An 18,410-nucleotide genomic window follows, 5' to 3' on the forward strand; every position below is an offset into this window, starting at 1 on the left:
GGGGGGGTGTCGTCAATGAAATGGCCCATTCGTGTGACGTCCTGTTGTGTTGTTAAACCCCCACTACAAAGCATATGTAGACTTTATATTTCCTAACTACTGTATTCCGTCATATCATTTATAGATTTCGACGTTTACGACTGCGCTTGAAGGCAGCTTATTTCACAAAGAGATGATCGAGACACAGCGAGTGCTTTGTTGTTGCAGGAAACATTCAGGTATTACACAACTGCTGCTTAAAAATGAAAATAGAAGTGTAAATGGAGACTCAGTAGAGGTGGGTATGGACCCCCCGGGGACAAGTAATGACGCAACCAAACAAACTGATGCCACCAGTCAAAATCCCGGCATGATTATGTTTTGTTGTTCCTGTGGGAATCCTTCGCCGCTGCTTTGTACACAGAAACAACATCAAGGCTGACGTGTGACTTGTTCCCTCGATCATTAAAGGAAATACAAAGATCTGCTGTTGAAAGACAGAAGAGTGAATGAGTGTGTTAGTCAGCGAGACAGCACTGACCTCCTCCCTGTATGATCTCGGTCAGCAGGCTGTAGAGGTGCACTGGTTTGCAAATCCCCTTCTGATGATAACACAAAGCAGGAAACAGTCACAGCACAAGCCATAAGAGTCAGCGTAACACACACAGAGAGATACTCCTCTTCATACATCGACATTCAAAACATACAGCTCCTTACGGCTCGTGGTTGAAACCAGAAATTGCACGTAACTTCCCTTTGTAGGAGCCTGCAGGGAGCAGCAGGAGGCCGGGGTTTAGCTATAGAAAATACATTTTACATGAATGATTGGGATCGTCTGAACTGTGTTTGGAAACAAATGTGATTTCCAGCGTTGCAAAAATCCATGTGGGACCTTTAAAGTTCAAACACATATCCAGATGTTAGTTGAGCCGGCTGTGCGTGCGAGTGCATCTCACCTTGCAGTGCTTGTTGAACAGCTGTTCGGTGGATTTAAGCGACGGCAGAGCAGCCTGGTGAGGAAAGGAACGCTGCAGGAAGAAGATACAAAGACTTTACTTCAACAGTCAAAGGCCAACTGTACAACTCTTCAACCATAGTTTTTTGTTTAAAGTGCCCATGATTGTACTTCTATATGATATATGTGTGTATTTGTATACAAACACACACGCTCAGGACCTATTCATGCTCAAATGGAAAGATGTCAGAGTGAGGGGTGGGAGTGCCTTGCTCAAGAGCCCCTTGCCGTGCACAGGAGGTGAAGTGGCATCTCTCCAGCTACCAATCTACACACTGTACTCTGGTCCGTATGGGGACTTGAACCAGCGACCCTCCGATTCAACTATTACACACAACACTACATGGTACACACGTCACACTAATGGCCATAATAACTTCTTCTGCATTTAGTAACGAGAAAACATAGGAATGCTTCTGTCAAAAAAAATGTTCTCATAAATGTAATTTTAAAAAAAGGATGTTCCTCTTCACCATTTATATTTTTATATTCTTTTCTTTTGAGACAATGGGATTACCATTGTTCACTATAGTGATATATGGTGATAGTGTGATATTACGCAACATTGGGACATATTGACTCCTTTGAATTTGTGATGTACTGTAGTTTACTTTATGACAGTAGTACACAGTCCAGAACTTCTGTAGCAAATAATGAACATGATTCTTTTTTTTTTCGGCTCCAAGGAAACTTAAAACTAGCATCGCCTGAACAGGGACTTGAACCCTGGACCCTCAGATTAAAAGTCTGATGCTCTACCGACTGAGCTATCCAGGCTCTGTCATCAGTCCTCAACAGTGAGAAGAAAGAATCACAGAGTATCAATCCTTTGTTACAGGATTCAAACCTCTACCTCTGTGAAGACTCTACCATATTATCAATATATTTCTTTTTGACATATGATGCATAACAACTTTAACATCAACTCATCAATTACACAAGTCAATAACATAGGTCAGGTGAGGTTTAAAGCTTGAATCCAAAAGCAGGAGTTAATAAGTCACTTTATTCATTTGCTGTGTCTTACTGTAATTACACACTAAATGGACAGTACTGCACACAAAGTGTCAGAGAATACTCTCTTTGCAGTTCATTCATAAGAAATCTACGTAAATTTTCTCAGGCTCCTCTGTCCATGTTTGCATTGCATTGTGGGACAACTTCAAATTAAGTCGCTAACATATTGGAGTACATCTCATTTTTTCAGCGCAAATACACTAAGACTAAGCTATCAAAGCTGTACTGAGACGTTGATGAATTTAGTTTGAGCCCAGTCTACTACAGTCACCAGGAACTAACTCGTCTCCTACCTCTGTTATTGAAGAGTCTTGTGGCGATGGTTTGTTGGCTGGACTGGGGGAAAAACATGAAAACATATTAAAATCAAATTATTTCTAATCAAAATGCCTAATGTCCAAACAGTCCTATCAGCAACGAAGAATCCGACTGTTCTTCTGGGAAACTACTGAGTGCACCAAATAACTGGTTATTTTATGGGTTATTATTAAAAGGTCCCATGATATGGTGCTTTTTTGATGCTTTTATTTAAACCTTAGTGGTTTAAAATATCTGTCAGCCCTTCTTGACTTCTGAAACAGACAACATGGCAATGTAAAAAAAAAACATGCATCTTGTAAAATCTTCACTTTAACTTCATGCTATTTACTTACGGACATCTGGTTGTGTGTAGTGTCTTTATGTTAATGTCTGGTATTTTGGGGGGGTTTGGTTTGGTTATGAGTTTCTAGTTTCTGTATAATGTGAAAACAAATTAAAAAAAAAAACTTTATCATAAAAAAAGAATTCTCTTCAGTTTAAATGTCCTGAAAAATAAAATTGTAAAAAAATAATAATAATAATTCAGAGAATTGTTTTATAAATTCATACATTTGGAGGAATTGTATTAAACTCATCTCTAATGCAATATTCACAGGAAATAATCTGCTAAAAATTCATCAAAATTTGTTATTTTACACAAACTTCCTGCGGCTATGGCATTCACTATTACGGGAAGATTCACAGTCTATCATTTGTTCTATAATGTTATTATTATGCTTTGAATATAATATAAAATATCCATAAAATATGTCATTTTGTCAGGGGTCGTCCCAATAATAAAAAAGAGGGGCCCCTTTCTCGAGGTTCACATCCTCCTCCCAGATCTGGACTGGTAAATATGATCCATCTTATTTTGTGTTCATGTCTCCTGACCTGCAGCTGTGTGCACTTACTTATGACATCAAGTTAAAAAAAATTTAACATTGATTTAACTACATACAGCATATGAAAGCTGAAACTTCATTCAGTGATTCTCCTGAGCCCTCTGAGGTTTCTTTATCTCATCGGCAGACCTGGAAGGTTTTTTTTTTTGTGCCTTTTCACTTTTTTGCACTTGAAACACACAGTTTGCTGGTGCCTGCTGGGTAATTTTCCAAACTGTCCATCAACAGATTGGTGCGTGACTCACGTGGCAGCGTTGCCCTGTTCCGTCAGCACCCGCAGGAGGAACGCTCCCTGCTGATTGGGCTCGGCGGTCGAAGGGATGATGATGTAGCGACCGGGTGGAAGGGAGCCGCGGAGGACGACCTCCCGACGGGAGGAGTAGTGGGGGCTGAAGAGGACCGGTTGGAGCACGGTCAAGTCCTCAGGCGACAGGTATTTATTGTTACGAGGGGCCTGGAGGGACAGCACACACTTATAAAACACAGATATACAAACTACTGAGCCACAGAATGTCATTTCAATGACCAAACTAGTGTCATCTGAGCAGAGACTTGAGCCCTGGACCTTCAGATTTAAAGTCTTATTATACCATCCTCCCACATGTTCACATCTCTGCAGCGGCAAAAGAAGTATTCAGATAATCTACTTAAGTGAAAGTACCAGTACAACAATGTGCAAAAACACTCCATTACTAGTAAAATTCCTGCATTTAAAATCCTACTTGACTAAAAAGAACACAAGTACTATTGGCAAAAAAAGTCTTCAAGTATACAAAGTAAAGGTCCTCATGTCTCCGGTAATTGATGTTTTATTATATGACTTTATTAAATCACGATAATACTGATGCATCAGTTTGGTGGTTCCCAACCTTGGGGTCGGGCCCCTCCAAAGGGTCACCAGATAAACCTGAGGGGTGGTGAGCAGGAGTTGATGCATCTGGATTGCCCCCTGGTGGCTGGCTGCAGTACATGTCAAGTACGAGTCAAATACATTTTTTCTCTAAAGATGGTTTGTGTAATTTAAGGTAGTCCTGATCATGTTGATGTTTGTGTTCATTTATTCTGGTACTTTTTTTTTTTGATGCTTTAAGACTGGAGTTAAATGTTATGATTGACAGCTGGGATTGACTCGCAATTGGTTGGGCCGGTGTCTGGGCGGGACCTCGGTACGGCGACTCCACCGCCCAATCACCACACAGACTCTGGCTCCAAAATTACAAGATGGAAGCAATGTCCATCTTTATACACAGTCTATAGTCGTGAGATGATTAAAAGGAGAGGAGACAAGCAAAAAACAAATTTCTGATACACAAATCTGTGGTTAGTTTTTTTGACTTTTCTCTCATCTTACTATTGGCTCATTTGAATAATTATGAAATAATAAATAAAAGAAAGTGAGAAGTTTAGAGGAGAAATGTCTCAAAATGATCCCCAACTACACATTGATTTAGAATTAGAGGTCACAAGTAAAAGGTTTGTAAAATAAACTGTATTTCATAAACCTATATGTGTGTGTGTGCGTGTGTGTGTGTGTGTGTGTGTGTGTACCGGGTATATATGCAGGGCTATAGACATGTCAATGCCCCTACGTCTCTGGTGTTTCTGCATCAGAGCCAAAACAAAGGAGCAGGTCTTCTGGTCCCTGTCCACCTCCGACAGGTTGAAGTAGAACTGAGGGTTCTGCCAGAAGAAACCTTCACACACACAGACACACACACAGACACACACAGACACACACAGACACACACAGACACACACAGACACACACACACACACACACACACACACAATCAGCCTTTAACCATAAACTGAAGTGAGTACATGAATGTGAAGAGTTTCCTTTAATCGTGTCATTAACTGGCACAAAAACTCAAACTTCTCTGATACATATTTAATGTTGGAGGGAGCCTTAGATCTAGAAACGTCACGCAACGACTGTTTCTCTGAAATTGTTGTTCACATGAAAAAAAAAAAGTGAAATGAATGTTTCTGTGGATATAAAGATTGTTAAAGATTATATTTTTGGACATTTCCACCTGTAATGGATAGGACAGCTAGACATAAAAAGGAAAGAGAGAGCGAAAAAACTTGTTGGAAATTGTCACAGGTCAGATATGAACCCTGGACCTTCTGCTTCGAGGGATACAACCATGTATTTGTGCAGCTTATCTAATGAGCTAAGCTGGTGCATACTCTGGTAAAGTGGTGTGACTCAATAAAAGAAGAACATGAAGGTTTTCAGACCACACCTAAAGAAAGAGTGGTGCAGTGATGAAATACCCTGTTTTTACTGTAAGAAGTCTCAACTTGATGTGTTGTCAACTGATCTTAATGCAAAATGGAAATGCAAATATTGGGGAGGGGTGTGTTTGGACAAAGAACAGCTACAACAAAATGACCTGCACTATACTACTTCTATAGTCAATAGACAGACAGCCACACAGACAGGCAGAAATAGAGGCAGGCAGATAGATAGACACACAGACAGGCAGAAATAGAGGCAGGCAGATAGATAGACACACAGACACACAAACAGACAGACACAGAGATAGAAAGATAGAAAGACAGAAACACAGACAGACACAGACAGACAGTCACACAGACATGGACAGACGGACACAGAGACAGACAGACAGAAGGACAGACACACAGACAGACAGACAGACAGACAGACAGAAAGATACTCCTTCTATTTTATACAGCTTAAGCTGCTGTTAAACTACCTTCCTGCTGATGTTTCACAACTAAAGCCTCACAGCAACTGTGAATAATTCCTCCTGATCATTGAGGAAAGCGTTTAATGTAAAACAGCAATAATAATAATGGTAACCGTTACCATAACCAACACAAGTTACCACACAAAGAACAATAAAAACATCAGGTATTGTAATGTGTCTTACCCCCATTGGCAGGACCTCCAGCTGAGATGCTCGGCACCCAGTCCCCATGATGCATTATGCAGCACCACGGCAGTCCGCTGGTCCCCGATTGGTCAGTCCGGTGACACACCTCCATCAACTCAAAGTTCTGTCGGAAGTCTGACACCGACATCCTGTCGGAGTGAGAGAGAAACTGGTGAGTCTGCTCAAACATACGGTGGCCCGGAGAGCTCGCCGCGCTGCACTCAGAGAAAACACAGCGGAATACACACTGCAGGAGCATCACACGGACACCTGAACTGCTTCCTGGGGGACACTAAAAAGTGATGCACACATGCTGGTTGTTGCCATGGTCTTTGGCTTACGATGTTATTGGAATCAGGGATGTTGGAAAATGAGCCAAAATGTCATAATTCAGATACGCCTTAGCCTTTAGCTTATTATTAGCCTGCCAATATAAATAATCTGAAGATAGACACACTCATTAATTGCGAAACAGCCAGGTGGATATAGGATTTTCAAAGGCTGACGCTGATATTAAGAGAGCAGGGCGGCCGATGGTCGATATATAACGCCAATGTTGTGTTGTTGTTTTTGGTATTATTAATTAATAATATTAACAAATGAGACACACGTAAGTGAACATTCATTAACACTAAGATTGTTAGCAATGGCTCTGATGTTGTGTGGACGTTCCCTAAAAGCTTCACAGTTTAACACTTCACTTAAACACGTGCTTATCGTCCCACAACCATCCCACATGACATGTAATTAAGGTTTTACTGGTCGTGAGTAAGAGTGGGGGAAGGGGACACCCATGCAATTCTTTTTTTTTAGCACTGTAAGCCAGTTTAGCTGGTTGAAGGCTTGCTACCGTGACGCAGTGTGTTGATGTCGCCGTCCGTCTTTGACAAAGTAGAATAAAAAGCATCTGTGAATGACTTGTTTTCTTAGTTTCCTTGTTCCCCTTGAGTTGAGACTCACATGTCAGAGGGCTTTGTTTCGTGTTTGCAGAAGGCGGGTAGCATGAGTCTGAGTCAACAGGGATGGTCGTCACACACAGAGACGTTCAGGTGTCTAAACTCACCAGAACTCCCCGTCCTCCCGACTGATTATGCCCAGTCTTTTCTGCTCCTCAAAGCTCACGGTGTTCCACTCTGGACTGCAGAGAGACCTAAAATATTTCAGGTAGTTGAGGGTGCAATTAATCTACTATTAATGTTGTAAGTTGCCTTCGTCATTTCATTTAACAGTTATCAAATACACTGAAACCCTGTGTGTACCAACCCTTTCATGTCACTCCAGGGCCCCTGCCACTCGGTTTTGCCCCAGGGGTTGAGGATTCGTACCAAATCCTCGGTGCCGTGTGCCGTCTTCACCTGGCAGAGCAGCAGGAAAACAGACAGAATGAAAAGGTGAGAACAGTGGGAAGAACAGGTCATGATCAACGTTTACAAATCCTCCACTGTCTTGTTGATTTCAGTATTTGTAGCCTCAGTTGAAAGAGGTCCGCCCTTCCTCTCTGAAGTGCACATTTGCATCTTTTATTCCAGCTTCACATTTAGGTCCAGTTAGGACAGTTGTGGTCCGCTCACATGAAGCAACTACTGTCGGTGGACTTCAGAGATGCTCTCAAGTCTCTTAGCTAGAGTCCAAGTCAAGTCAAGTGTTGTAGGTGAAAGCTAAAGTGAAAAGCAAGCTTACTTTGCCAAAGCGGAGCTAAACACATTTTCTAACCTATCAGGGTGCGTTTTCAGGTGCCTGATAAAAGGATATATGGTTGAGCCAGATTCCTTTATCTTGATCTTACATGTTTTGTGGAGGATGGTCTGACAAAGCGAGACTAGCACCCCTTTTACACGTATCTGGTTACTTTGAAAAATGGGGACATTGCCCTTTGTTTGTGCTTTTTGTATACATGCAAACTAAAAACCAAGCATGCAACCGAGAAAGACAAGTGAGAGGAAGCGATTCGTTGCTGTTGTTGCTTTTTTCATTATTATTATGATTGGCTAATGTGGGCTTGATCTTCTCGTTACACTGACACCTATGTTTGGCGTGCTCTTGACGGCATTGACGGCACATATACATGACTACAAGTAACCAAACACTTTTCTGAAAACTGACAGCTGTCCACAATGTTATTTTATTGATTTAGCCAGCCACGTGTAAACGTAGCATAGAATGAGTCAAGCTAAATAACAACTTACCTTCTCTACTGCAGTCAGAGAGTAGGCATGTCTGAACATGATCCCCAGTTTATTACCTTGCTCCAAAGGACCCTGGAGAGGAAAAGAAACATCCACCCCCACAGTCAGGAAAAAAGAAAAAGCCGCGACTCATCAAACACAAATTAAACTTTAATGGGAGCCTGTTCTGCTTCAGTAGGTTTCTCAGCAGGTCCAGGCATTAGAAACTAAACATACCAAGTTCCTCCATCTTTCATGCGAACGCTAAGCTCCTCACTGTACCTGGCTGTTAGCACAGTTGATGAGCGCTCCTTTGTCCAGCAGGTAGCTGAGGAGGCCCGGCAGGTCTCTGATCGTGGAGATGTTCAAAACCTCAGCCACGCCACCCGTCATATCCACCATGGCCTCATGAGGTAAGCCCATGTTTAGAGCTCTGTATCCACCTTTCAGCCTGGGACGAAAGAAACAGGGAGGACAAAAACATCAGACAGATTCCAGGTGGCAAACGGACACATAAACAACTAGGGATGTAACGATTACCAGTGTAACGGTACACCATGATAAAAATGTACCGTTTTTATTTAAAATATCCTTATTGTCACAGTGTGGAAACCGTGTGTTTAATCCTTCCCAGCTTCATCGAGTCTCGTGCAGGCGCACTGCGTAGCCTTCAACGTGTATTTCTTGAAGTTTGAATGATGGCGGAAGGCGGAGCCAACAGCGCTCGGGACATTTATCAGCCCTCTGAGAGGACTAAGTCTGAAGCATGGGCATATTTTGGTTATTATGAGAATGCCGAAGGACAGTTGATTGAAGACAGTTATCCTGTCTGCAGAACGTGCAGGAAAAAAGTTGCTGCTAATGGCATTGAACACACTTTTAAAAATACCGCGATTATACCAAAAACCGTGATAATTTTAGTCACTATAACCGTGATGTTAAATTACATCCCTATAAACAACTGTTGACACAAGGTCTTATTGGGCATACGAAGGTTCTTGAGTGAAAATGAATTTGCTAAGAAAACATGCCAGGTGAATAGATTAACAAATAAAGCAATTTTTACAATTTTTCCAACGAGAAAGTATTTAGAAATGAAAGGACTTCACAATGTCACGGAGTTAAAGGTCCCATGGCATGAAAATGTCACTTTATGAAGCCTGGCTATGGTCCCCCAGTGGCTAGAAATGGCGATAGGAGTAAACTGAGCCCTGAGTATCCTGCTTCTGCCTCTTATGAGGTCATAAGGGTCAAGGTTACTTAGCCTTTCTCTGCTTTGCCCGCCCAGAGAATTTGGCCCACCAATGAGAGAGACATCATGGCTTTTTAAACGAGCAAAATGGCAGTTAGTCAAGGCCACACGCCCAACCTCTCTCATAAACATACTCATGTCATGGGACCTTTAACACTGCACGGTTTGCTCTGAAGCCCCATCAAAGCTGAACATTTTAGTTTTATGGTTTATTTTTGCAATTCTCACAAATAACTGCTTACGTTTAAATTGTGAAGCCTGGGGAATCTCAGACAACTAATTAAGAGTAAATGATGATAGACAGGAGGCAAATCAGTCTCTGAGACAAAGCAAGACATCTGTGTGGGTTTCCTCGTTTGTTGTGTATGGTTAAGGGGATTTCTGGTGATACCGGGAATCGGATGAAGTAACAATGGGAAAAAAAATGTTTAACTTATGAAACATTGGTCAAAGGCAGACTACTTCTACAACAAACTACAATTGGGCAAAATGGGCAGCAGGGTGTTGGTGACAAAGAGAGTGTGGCAATTCGAATTATGTATCATCCATTTAAAGTATTTGCTTTTTGGAATTACCCTGAGAGGCTGACGATGTTTTCCATTTCATAATGAAATGAATTTGTACATACGTCTTGTCTGTATATGTCTTGTGCACCTGATCGCGGTGCCAGACAAAATGTCAAAGGGTTCACAGAAAAAAAAAAAACATTCAAAGAACTCTTCTCCCTCTTTTGTGTATTTTAGTAATGAAATGTCTTCGAGGTGCCCGCGGGAAAAATGGATTGGATGGAATTACTGGGATGTTATTATTCTCACATTCCTATTTGCAATTACATCGAAATGAGATAAGGATTTCTACTGGCACACGCCCACACCAACACACACCAACACACACCAACACACACCAACACACACACACACACACACACACACACACACACACACACACACACACACACACACACACACACACACACACACACACACACTGACTTGGCGTAGGCCTTCTCCAGCAGGGAGCTCCAGAACTCGTATTTTTCAGGGGAACAGAGGAAGATCAGTTTGTTGTCCTGAGTCGGCAACAAGTCGTCTACCTTCACCTCCTCCCACTGACCGTACTGCCAGAACTAAGAGAGAGAGAGAGAGAGAGAGAGAGAGAGAGAGAGAGAGAGAGAGAGAAAGAGAAAGAGAAAGAGAAAGAGAAAGAGAAAGAGAGATTTTGTCACAATGCCAGTGGCCTGTTTTCAACAATTCCACAAACATCATAAAAAGACAGTTTGTCAGTTTCAAACATTTCCCAAAATATGCAATCATGCCAAAATGGTCGTGTAGATGAAGGCAAAAATATTATAGAGAGAAGTGGAAAGAAAGAGAGAATCCTTTTGTGTCATTGTCCTTGAAACTTGTGTATCACACTACTGCACTACTTGACAATATTCTGCACTATGCATATTTATTTATTTATTTATTACTCTGTCACCTTCTACTCTGCAACATGCCATTTCTATTCATCCCCACTTTATCTCATCTGTATATTTTTATTTTTTACCTGTCCATATATAATAAGGGTGTGTATAGTGTTCATATTACTCTTATTACTCTTACTCTATTACTCTATTTCTTTTTCCCTGTCTATTAAATGAGAATATTTGTCTTATTGTGATGTGTGTGAATTGTTTGAGCTGCTGTAATGAGGGAATTTCCCCTGTGTGGGATTAACACAGTCTAATAAGAAACTGAGAATTCAACCCTGACAGCGTGTCAGGAGGCGTTCAGGTGTTTTACCCTGAAGGTGAAGCAGCCGTTGTACCCGTCCTGGAAGCTCTGTCCTGGAGGCATGACCTGCTTGAGCAGGGAGGGATACTGGGAGAGAGACGCGATGGCAGACAGCAACCAGCAGTCAGCTGAGGACAGGAGGTTGGAGACGGGGGTCAAGTTATCAACGGGGGGGGGTCTGCATTTCAACACAGATTGTCACACACTGTTTATAAGCCCTGCTTCTACTCCACGCAGCCATCTTTTTAATATTCTTAACGTGTGATATGTTTTTGAAGAGACAGAAATTAAGCTGGACGATGTGGAGAAATCCAATATCAGCCTGTTCTTGACCACATACACCAATGTTGATATTGCAGCAATAAAGTAGGGTTGACTAGTAGTGCTTTCACAAAATAATAATCATCAATAATATGGATATAATGAATAAGTGGGTACAAGCAAAAAATAACACAGCTACTCAGTCTGGTAAATTCAGAAAATGACATCACTTTACTGTAATGCAGCCTTTGAAATCAGGAAATTCAAAAAATTAAGACGATATATAATCCCATAATATTGATACACTGCCCACCCCTAGACAAAAAGAAACCAGGCAAAAGCTCTGATCAAATATGTAGTGGAGGGTCTCCTGACCTGACCTCAGGCCTAATCTATACGACAAATAAAACTACGTTGACTTGTTAGAACTCCCCAGTTAATGTTCTTGTGTAACGCTGCCGCAGCTGTCGACATACCGAGTTTTCCCTGGCAGATGTCCAGACGCGTAGCTCCACCCACTACGAACTGAGGGCACGGACATATCTCCTGAAAACAGCAGAGTAGGAAGAAGGGTGAGGAGCAGGAAGAGGAGGAGAAATGAGAGAGAGAGGATGGAGAGGAAAGCAGTCGAACGATGATAAATGCAACGTGTCTGAACAGCACCACCACCAAAGGGAGCAGCAGCTAATTATTTAAGATCAGCTATCAGAGCAATGTGACATAAACTTGGCAAAACGTCTGTTTGTTTGAAGGAGTACTAAGGATTGTGTTTTACTTTATGGGGGGGAGGGGTAACTATGGTTTAATTAGTAATCAATGAGTTGTGAAAATGGTCAGTATGATCAATTCACAGATATTCATGAACTGATCATGGTTAATGATTTATTAATAAAGGATCTCCCAGTCTGCTCTCTATTCTATTCTGCTCATCATTATCTAGTAAAGGTCCTCCATTAGGAATGATCTGGGAAGTACTTATTAAGGATTCAACACTCGCTCATTTTTTAAAATAAGTAATCAATAACTAGTCTTTAAATAGTGGTCCACTAGCAGTTAGTGTCTACCGTAGTGTAAAGTCCTGCTGAGGAGTTTGTTTTGGGGAAAGTAAAAGAAATGAGGTAAATTTAATAAATTCAGTGCACAGTTCTGCAATAAATGCCTGAACAAAAGTCTAAAGCATGGGCATGTTTTGGTTTCCAATTTAAAATGCGCAAGTTTGGGTTTCTTAAGCAACCAGGCGCTCGTTGGAGCACAGTAAGCGGCGCTCTACTGTGGCTTTATCTCACAGTGAAAAAGCCCTGCAAAACTGCAAAATGGGGATGTGACCCGTTTCAACTCCACCCCCGACAGAATCGAGAACCGGTAAGAAGTGGAATCAAAAGGAAGAATCAAAATGGTTCAAATCCAAATGATTCCCAACGTTAATAACTCCTAGAGACAGCTCGGGGAGTCCTTTTGTTTGAGAAAGAGAGTTTATTGTCCACAGTTTAGTGTCCACAGCGTACACAGTGTGATCATTTATTAGTACGCGTTTAAGTTTCTGTTTGTTTCTTTTATGGAGGTACTAAATCTTGCTTTATTTGAACAAAATGTAAAAGGATCTCCAAGAGGGATTTTAACACGGGTCACAATCCTCAAAAAGGCGACTAGGGAAAATAAGTTACTGCTCTTACCAGAATAAACAATAACTGTGGTAGTTCAGTGGCCTAAAAGAAACCAAAACCGCCAACTGCCTTCTAATATGCACCTGGTGTAACCTTAATTACTTTCATTATGTCACATATGTCACATATTAACTCAACAAAGGGCCCGTGTACTTACACCACCGGGTCTTATCTTATCCAGACTGTTAGGACCCCAATTTACATTTAGGCCTATGTAGCCGACTCAAGTACTGTACTGCGTAATCAAGTAGTAGCATGATGGAAAATTAGGGAAAAGTAGAAGTACCGCGAAATGATGCTTTATGTAGCCTTCAGTACTTGGGTTAATGTACTAAGTTACTTTCCACCACGGTCTAACTGTACTCAGTGGTAACAGAAGTATTCAGGTCCTTTACTTAAGTAAAGGTAGAAATATCACTGTAAAAAAAATATTTCCCATCTTTGTTGTCTCAGCTTCTGTTTTTGGGTCAACTTTTAACTCAAATGTTTTCTATACTTTTATTAAAGTAACACACATATCTGTGTTTTTGCTCTGAAATTCTAATGCACAGATGACACAACTGAGTTCTTCTTGTCTCCTGTTGGAATTTAAAAAATGTTATGTGCTTAAAACATTGTGTGTGATTTGCATTATACATTCAAGTCAAATGTGTTGGAAGCAGAATTGATTATCTCCAACACTCCTCAAATTGAAGTTTAAATACTCCAAGTAAAAGTCCTGCATTCATTATGTTACTTGAGTAAAAGTACAGCCAACTTATCAGGTAAATTAGCCTAATCAGAAGTAGACTAGTCATTATGCATATAGTGGCTCCTTTCAATGTGTTTTATTATAATTTATATATTATTCTGTTTTATTTTTACACATGTAAGATCATTTTAATTTTGTTCTTCTGCAATATAGACAATTTTTGATAGAATACTGGGTTGCACCCCAGCTTACTGCGTTATATAGCCTAATGTAAATGCTGTTGAACTATCAATGCATCAGCATGTCTTTCAGTCGCATGCAAATAAGTTAAACTGGTGACAAAGTACCTGTAGGTCGCATTTTGTTCCCTAAAAGTACTTTGAATCCACCAAAGATTTACCTTTGGTCGTTTCCACTTGACCCCGGGCTGCATCTCCAGCTCTCCCACAGGAAAGTTGTAGTCCACGAAGAGCCCGTCCTGGCCGGTCGTGAAGACGTCCCCGCGCTCCGCAGGGGGTCCCCGGGTCATGAGGTCCGCCAGCCAGCGGCGGGACTGGGACCCGAACAGCTCGTCGGAGCAGACCGAGTCCACATCGTCCTCCGGCGGAGGGAGGGACACTTCAGACGAACTACTCTGTGACCTTCTCATGTTAGAAATCTGCTGTGTGCTCCGCTCAACACGCTGAACTCAGTGAGCTTCCGACTTCAACATGTTGCTGCGAAGACAACAAATCCACAGGAGCCACGCCCTGTAGGGAAGCTACACGGGACAGGTAGAAAGTCACCTGCGCGAAAGGTAAAGGTGTGGGTGTGGGAGGTGCTGCTGAGTTCACTAATGTCGGGTTTTCCCAGTCCGTGTCAGCCAAGCACTCCCACATGTTGCAGAGTTTAGTTCAAGAGTCTTCAGCGTTTTTAAGGCCTTAGCTGAAAGTAGGGCGACGTGTCTTAGTTTCCACTGTTCCAACAATCACCAACTCTAGTTTGGTCAAAATACATCCTTATTTCACTGAGGAAGATTTGAAAATGCGCCTGGAAAAAGCCCCAAAACCTCTTGGTGGTCTTAGTTGTCTTTTTTCAGAGGCACACCTCTGTCCACGTGAGGAGTTAAAGCTTCACGCACAGTCTTGCGTGGGCTTTCATGTGCGTTTTTTGTTGGACACTGTTTTTTTTAAAGATTATTTTTGGGGCTTTTCCCTTTATTAGTGACTGACAGCGGATAGACATAAAAGAGGGGGAGAGAGATGGGGAATGACACGCAGCAAAGGGCCTCAGGCCGGATTCGAACACGTGCTGTTGCAGGACCCAGCCGACATGGGGCGCCCTCCCCCACTGGGTGAGCTAGAGGTCGCTGTTGTTGGACATCGTTAATATCGGAGGGTAATTTGAGCCGAGACACCCTCAGTTGTAGCAGCTCACGGCCGCCGTCCCTATCCTCCCCGATACAGCCGCAGCTTCCCTCGGCCTCTCTCTGGCTCAGTACAGCTGAATATCAGTTCAGTACATTATGTACACTGTAAAAACACATAACATCCTCTCGTTCGCAGCTAGTTTGTATTACAAGAGAAGTGAATTGGAAAGTTGGGGAACGGCATTCCTCACCCAGCTCCCCCTGCAGCTGTTTCACTGCAGTAGTTCTTAAGTGTATGATAGAAGAGCCCCAGAGACACAGAGGACATTGGAAAGAACTACATGCATTTTTTAACACTTTAACCTTCATTCACATAGATCGAGATACGTTTGAAAATCGCCCAAAATTGTCCATTAACTTTAACTTTACATGTGCTTCTGTCTGCTGTGTACACGTGAGTTTGACAGTGTTGACTTGCCTTCTGTCTCACTCAGATCCTGAGCCACAATCCAGGGAATCGGCCAGAGAAACCCGCCAAGGAGTCGCCGTCTTGGTTCCCAGAGGAGGAGATCCAGCAGATCCAGGAGGAGTACTCTGGCAGGACTGTCGAGGAGAAGAAATACAAAAAGAAGCAGAAGGAGAAGAAGAAAAAGAAGCACTGCAAAAAACACACAGACAGTGGAAACAGCAGGGCTCAGTTTTGTGGATCAAAGTGGTTTTCTGGACCAGATAATGTTCTGGAAGTTTTGTCAACAATGGAGCAAGAGAACTTAGAGGACGAATGTTTTGTGTTTTGTGTTATGACTGCAGACCCATACAGAGGACACGAGATCTACCACGAGATCTGCCAAGAGTTTCAATCCAAAATGTGTTTTTGAAAGTGTCATTTGAGTCACTTTGTTTTCACATGTTGAAAGAGTAACCTTCACTATATTAATACAATTAATACAAATTCCGACACAGTAAAATGTTTTTCATTGAAATTGTTCAACTTCTCCCTAATTATAATGAGCTGATATTGTGATTCTTTGTCTCCTCCGGTCCAATCAGGATTGTTCAGATTGTATTAGAAATGAATTGAGTTAAGAGTTAGTTAGTATTGAGCAGAAATTCAATTTTCAGTTTTAAACTCAAACACACTTTAATTTAAAATTTAAAAAATCAAGAATCACAGGTTGACTTTGTTCTTTTCATTCAGAGTGTGACCAATACATCTTATAATGCACATATATTTTCAAAATAAAACATGTATGACTGTTAAATCAACATGCATTAATGTATTAAGTTCAGAAGACCAAACTAAGTGCCAGGTGTTACAGTTAAAAATGTTGAGTTAACACTCGCTGCTATTTGGCATTGCAATAACACAAAGTTATTAACGAAGGGATGAGATGTTGGAAGTTCTTCTGACAGTATGTGTGCGCGACATGGGTTTGACTTTATTAGGGCTGCAACTAACGATTAATCTGTCGACTTCTCTTGATAAATCGATTAGTTGTTTGATCTATAAAAATGTCAAAGCATGGTGAAAAATGTGGATCAGTGTTTCCCTAAGCTCCAAACCCTGTTTTGTCCAAAACTCAAAGATATTCGGTTTACTGTCACAGAGGAGAGAAGAAACTAGAAAATATTCACATTTTAGAAGCTGGAATCAGAGAAATCTTTTTTTCTATATATTATATTTTAAAAAAGATTACTCAAACCCATTAATCAATTATAAAAATAGTTGGCAATTAAGTTGATAGTTGACAACTAATAAAATTCTTAATCTTGGTGTAATAACCGAAGCTGTAATGGAGTAAAAAAAAATAAGGACACAATATGTCGCTTCAAAAAGCAATGTATTGGAGGAATAAAGTGTAATAAAATTAAAATACTATGGTGCAATAACTCAAAAATGAACTAGTTTTTGAGTATATTCAGTCTACCACTGGTGAAGAGGAAGGAGAAGAAGAAATCGAGATAATTAGACATTTGACATCCTAGCAATGCTCTCCTGTGGTGTTTGCGAAAGGAGGACCCCAATGCGGAGCAGGTGAGAGCTTCAAATAAGCTTTATTAACACAAAACACAGTCCAACGAACCAGGGATCCAACAGAAAGCACAAAAATGTCCAAAAATCCCAAAACTCACAAAAAGGTCCAGGGGATAAGAGGCACAAAAACTGGGAACAAAGGCGGGGAATAACTCACAGGAAAAAGTTCAAGGGAACAGGAAAAATACCAAGAACACTGCAAAAAGATGAGGTCCAGCGCAACACGACAACCTCTCGTGCAGGACAACCGGGCAGGACAACCGTGCAGGACAAAAGGACCTGACAAGAGACAAGGGACAAGGGAAGCACAGACATTATATACACGAGGTAATGAGGTGACGAGAGGACAGGGAACCAGGTGGAACACATCAAGTAATCACAAGAACAGGGAAGACACAGGAAGTAATCGAGAGGTGAGACGAGACAAAAAACAGACTTCAAAATAAAACAGGAAACAGAACATACAGACACTGAGGGGGACACAAGACCAGACCAACAACATGAGACTGGGGAGACCACTGAGACACAAACACCAGGAGGGCCAAAAGGGAAAAATAATCCAAGACAAAATCCTAAACCACAACCCTTCTCTTCATGGGAGCCTCTGAGTTTACTGGCTTGTGGTGATGAGCAATGTGATGAAGTATATATATATATATATATATATATATATATATATATATATATATATATATATTTGTAGGTGAAAATAAATCTATGTTTGCAACTGCTAATTAGTTTGGTTTTGTCATGGTTCATGTGTGCCATAAACATTACACTCCGTGGGGAAGAAATCATGGCAGAGTATCGTGATATCAATTCCAATTTTTCCCCAAATTGTACAGGCCTAGTTCAGATAACTTCTGAAGTTGACATTTTATCCACTTTTCAGCCCATTTCCCTCTGGCCTCTGGAAAACTTTGTGTGCCATATTACACTCAAACTCAGTTAAATACCCTTTGCCCCAAAAGTTGCCAGTAAAACATGCCTATCAGACCATTTCTATTTGATGGAATGCATTCCTGAGATGGCACATGCTGTCATTCTGTGTTGTGTGACTAATGTACGTGTGCTGCTGTAACACCGTAATTTCCCATTTT

At 41.3% G+C, this 18,410-nt stretch overlaps 1 protein-coding gene and 1 non-coding gene across 3 annotated transcripts in view; both read right to left on the bottom strand.

Annotated features, from left to right (window-relative positions):
- zgc:85932 (calpain-3) overlaps positions 1 to 14,744 on the bottom strand; it is a 25,488-nt gene extending 10,744 nt beyond the window's left edge. Inside the window, exons 1-14 of one of the 2 annotated variants that reach the window (XM_032509850.1) lie at positions 14,328 to 14,744; positions 12,049 to 12,118; positions 11,321 to 11,439; positions 10,529 to 10,662; positions 8,567 to 8,735; positions 8,306 to 8,377; positions 7,383 to 7,474; positions 7,183 to 7,269; positions 6,117 to 6,268; positions 4,765 to 4,910; positions 3,462 to 3,670; positions 2,305 to 2,347; positions 936 to 1,007; positions 521 to 581 (exon numbers count right to left, since the gene is read on the bottom strand). In XM_032509850.1, the coding sequence (XP_032365741.1) occupies positions 521 to 581; positions 936 to 1,007; positions 2,305 to 2,347; positions 3,462 to 3,670; positions 4,765 to 4,910; positions 6,117 to 6,268; positions 7,183 to 7,269; positions 7,383 to 7,474; positions 8,306 to 8,377; positions 8,567 to 8,735; positions 10,529 to 10,662; positions 11,321 to 11,439; positions 12,049 to 12,118; positions 14,328 to 14,576 (1,675 nt within the window). In that variant the 5' untranslated portion in view covers positions 14,577 to 14,744. The remainder of the gene's footprint in view (positions 1 to 520; positions 582 to 935; positions 1,008 to 2,304; positions 2,348 to 3,461; positions 3,671 to 4,764; positions 4,911 to 6,116; positions 6,269 to 7,182; positions 7,270 to 7,382; positions 7,475 to 8,305; positions 8,378 to 8,566; positions 8,736 to 10,528; positions 10,663 to 11,320; positions 11,440 to 12,048; positions 12,119 to 14,327) is intronic. The other variant, XM_032509852.1, reaches the window with a different exon arrangement.
- Positions 1,699 to 1,771, bottom strand: trnak-uuu (transfer RNA lysine (anticodon UUU)). The gene has a single exon. It is a non-coding gene; the product is annotated as a tRNA-Lys (tRNA).
- Positions 14,745 to 18,410: the final 3,666 nt, after the last annotated feature.

The sequence above is a fragment of the Etheostoma spectabile genome, chromosome 3 (assembly GCF_008692095.1).
Source record: "Etheostoma spectabile isolate EspeVRDwgs_2016 chromosome 3, UIUC_Espe_1.0, whole genome shotgun sequence".
NCBI lineage: Eukaryota > Metazoa > Chordata > Actinopteri > Perciformes > Percidae > Etheostoma > Etheostoma spectabile.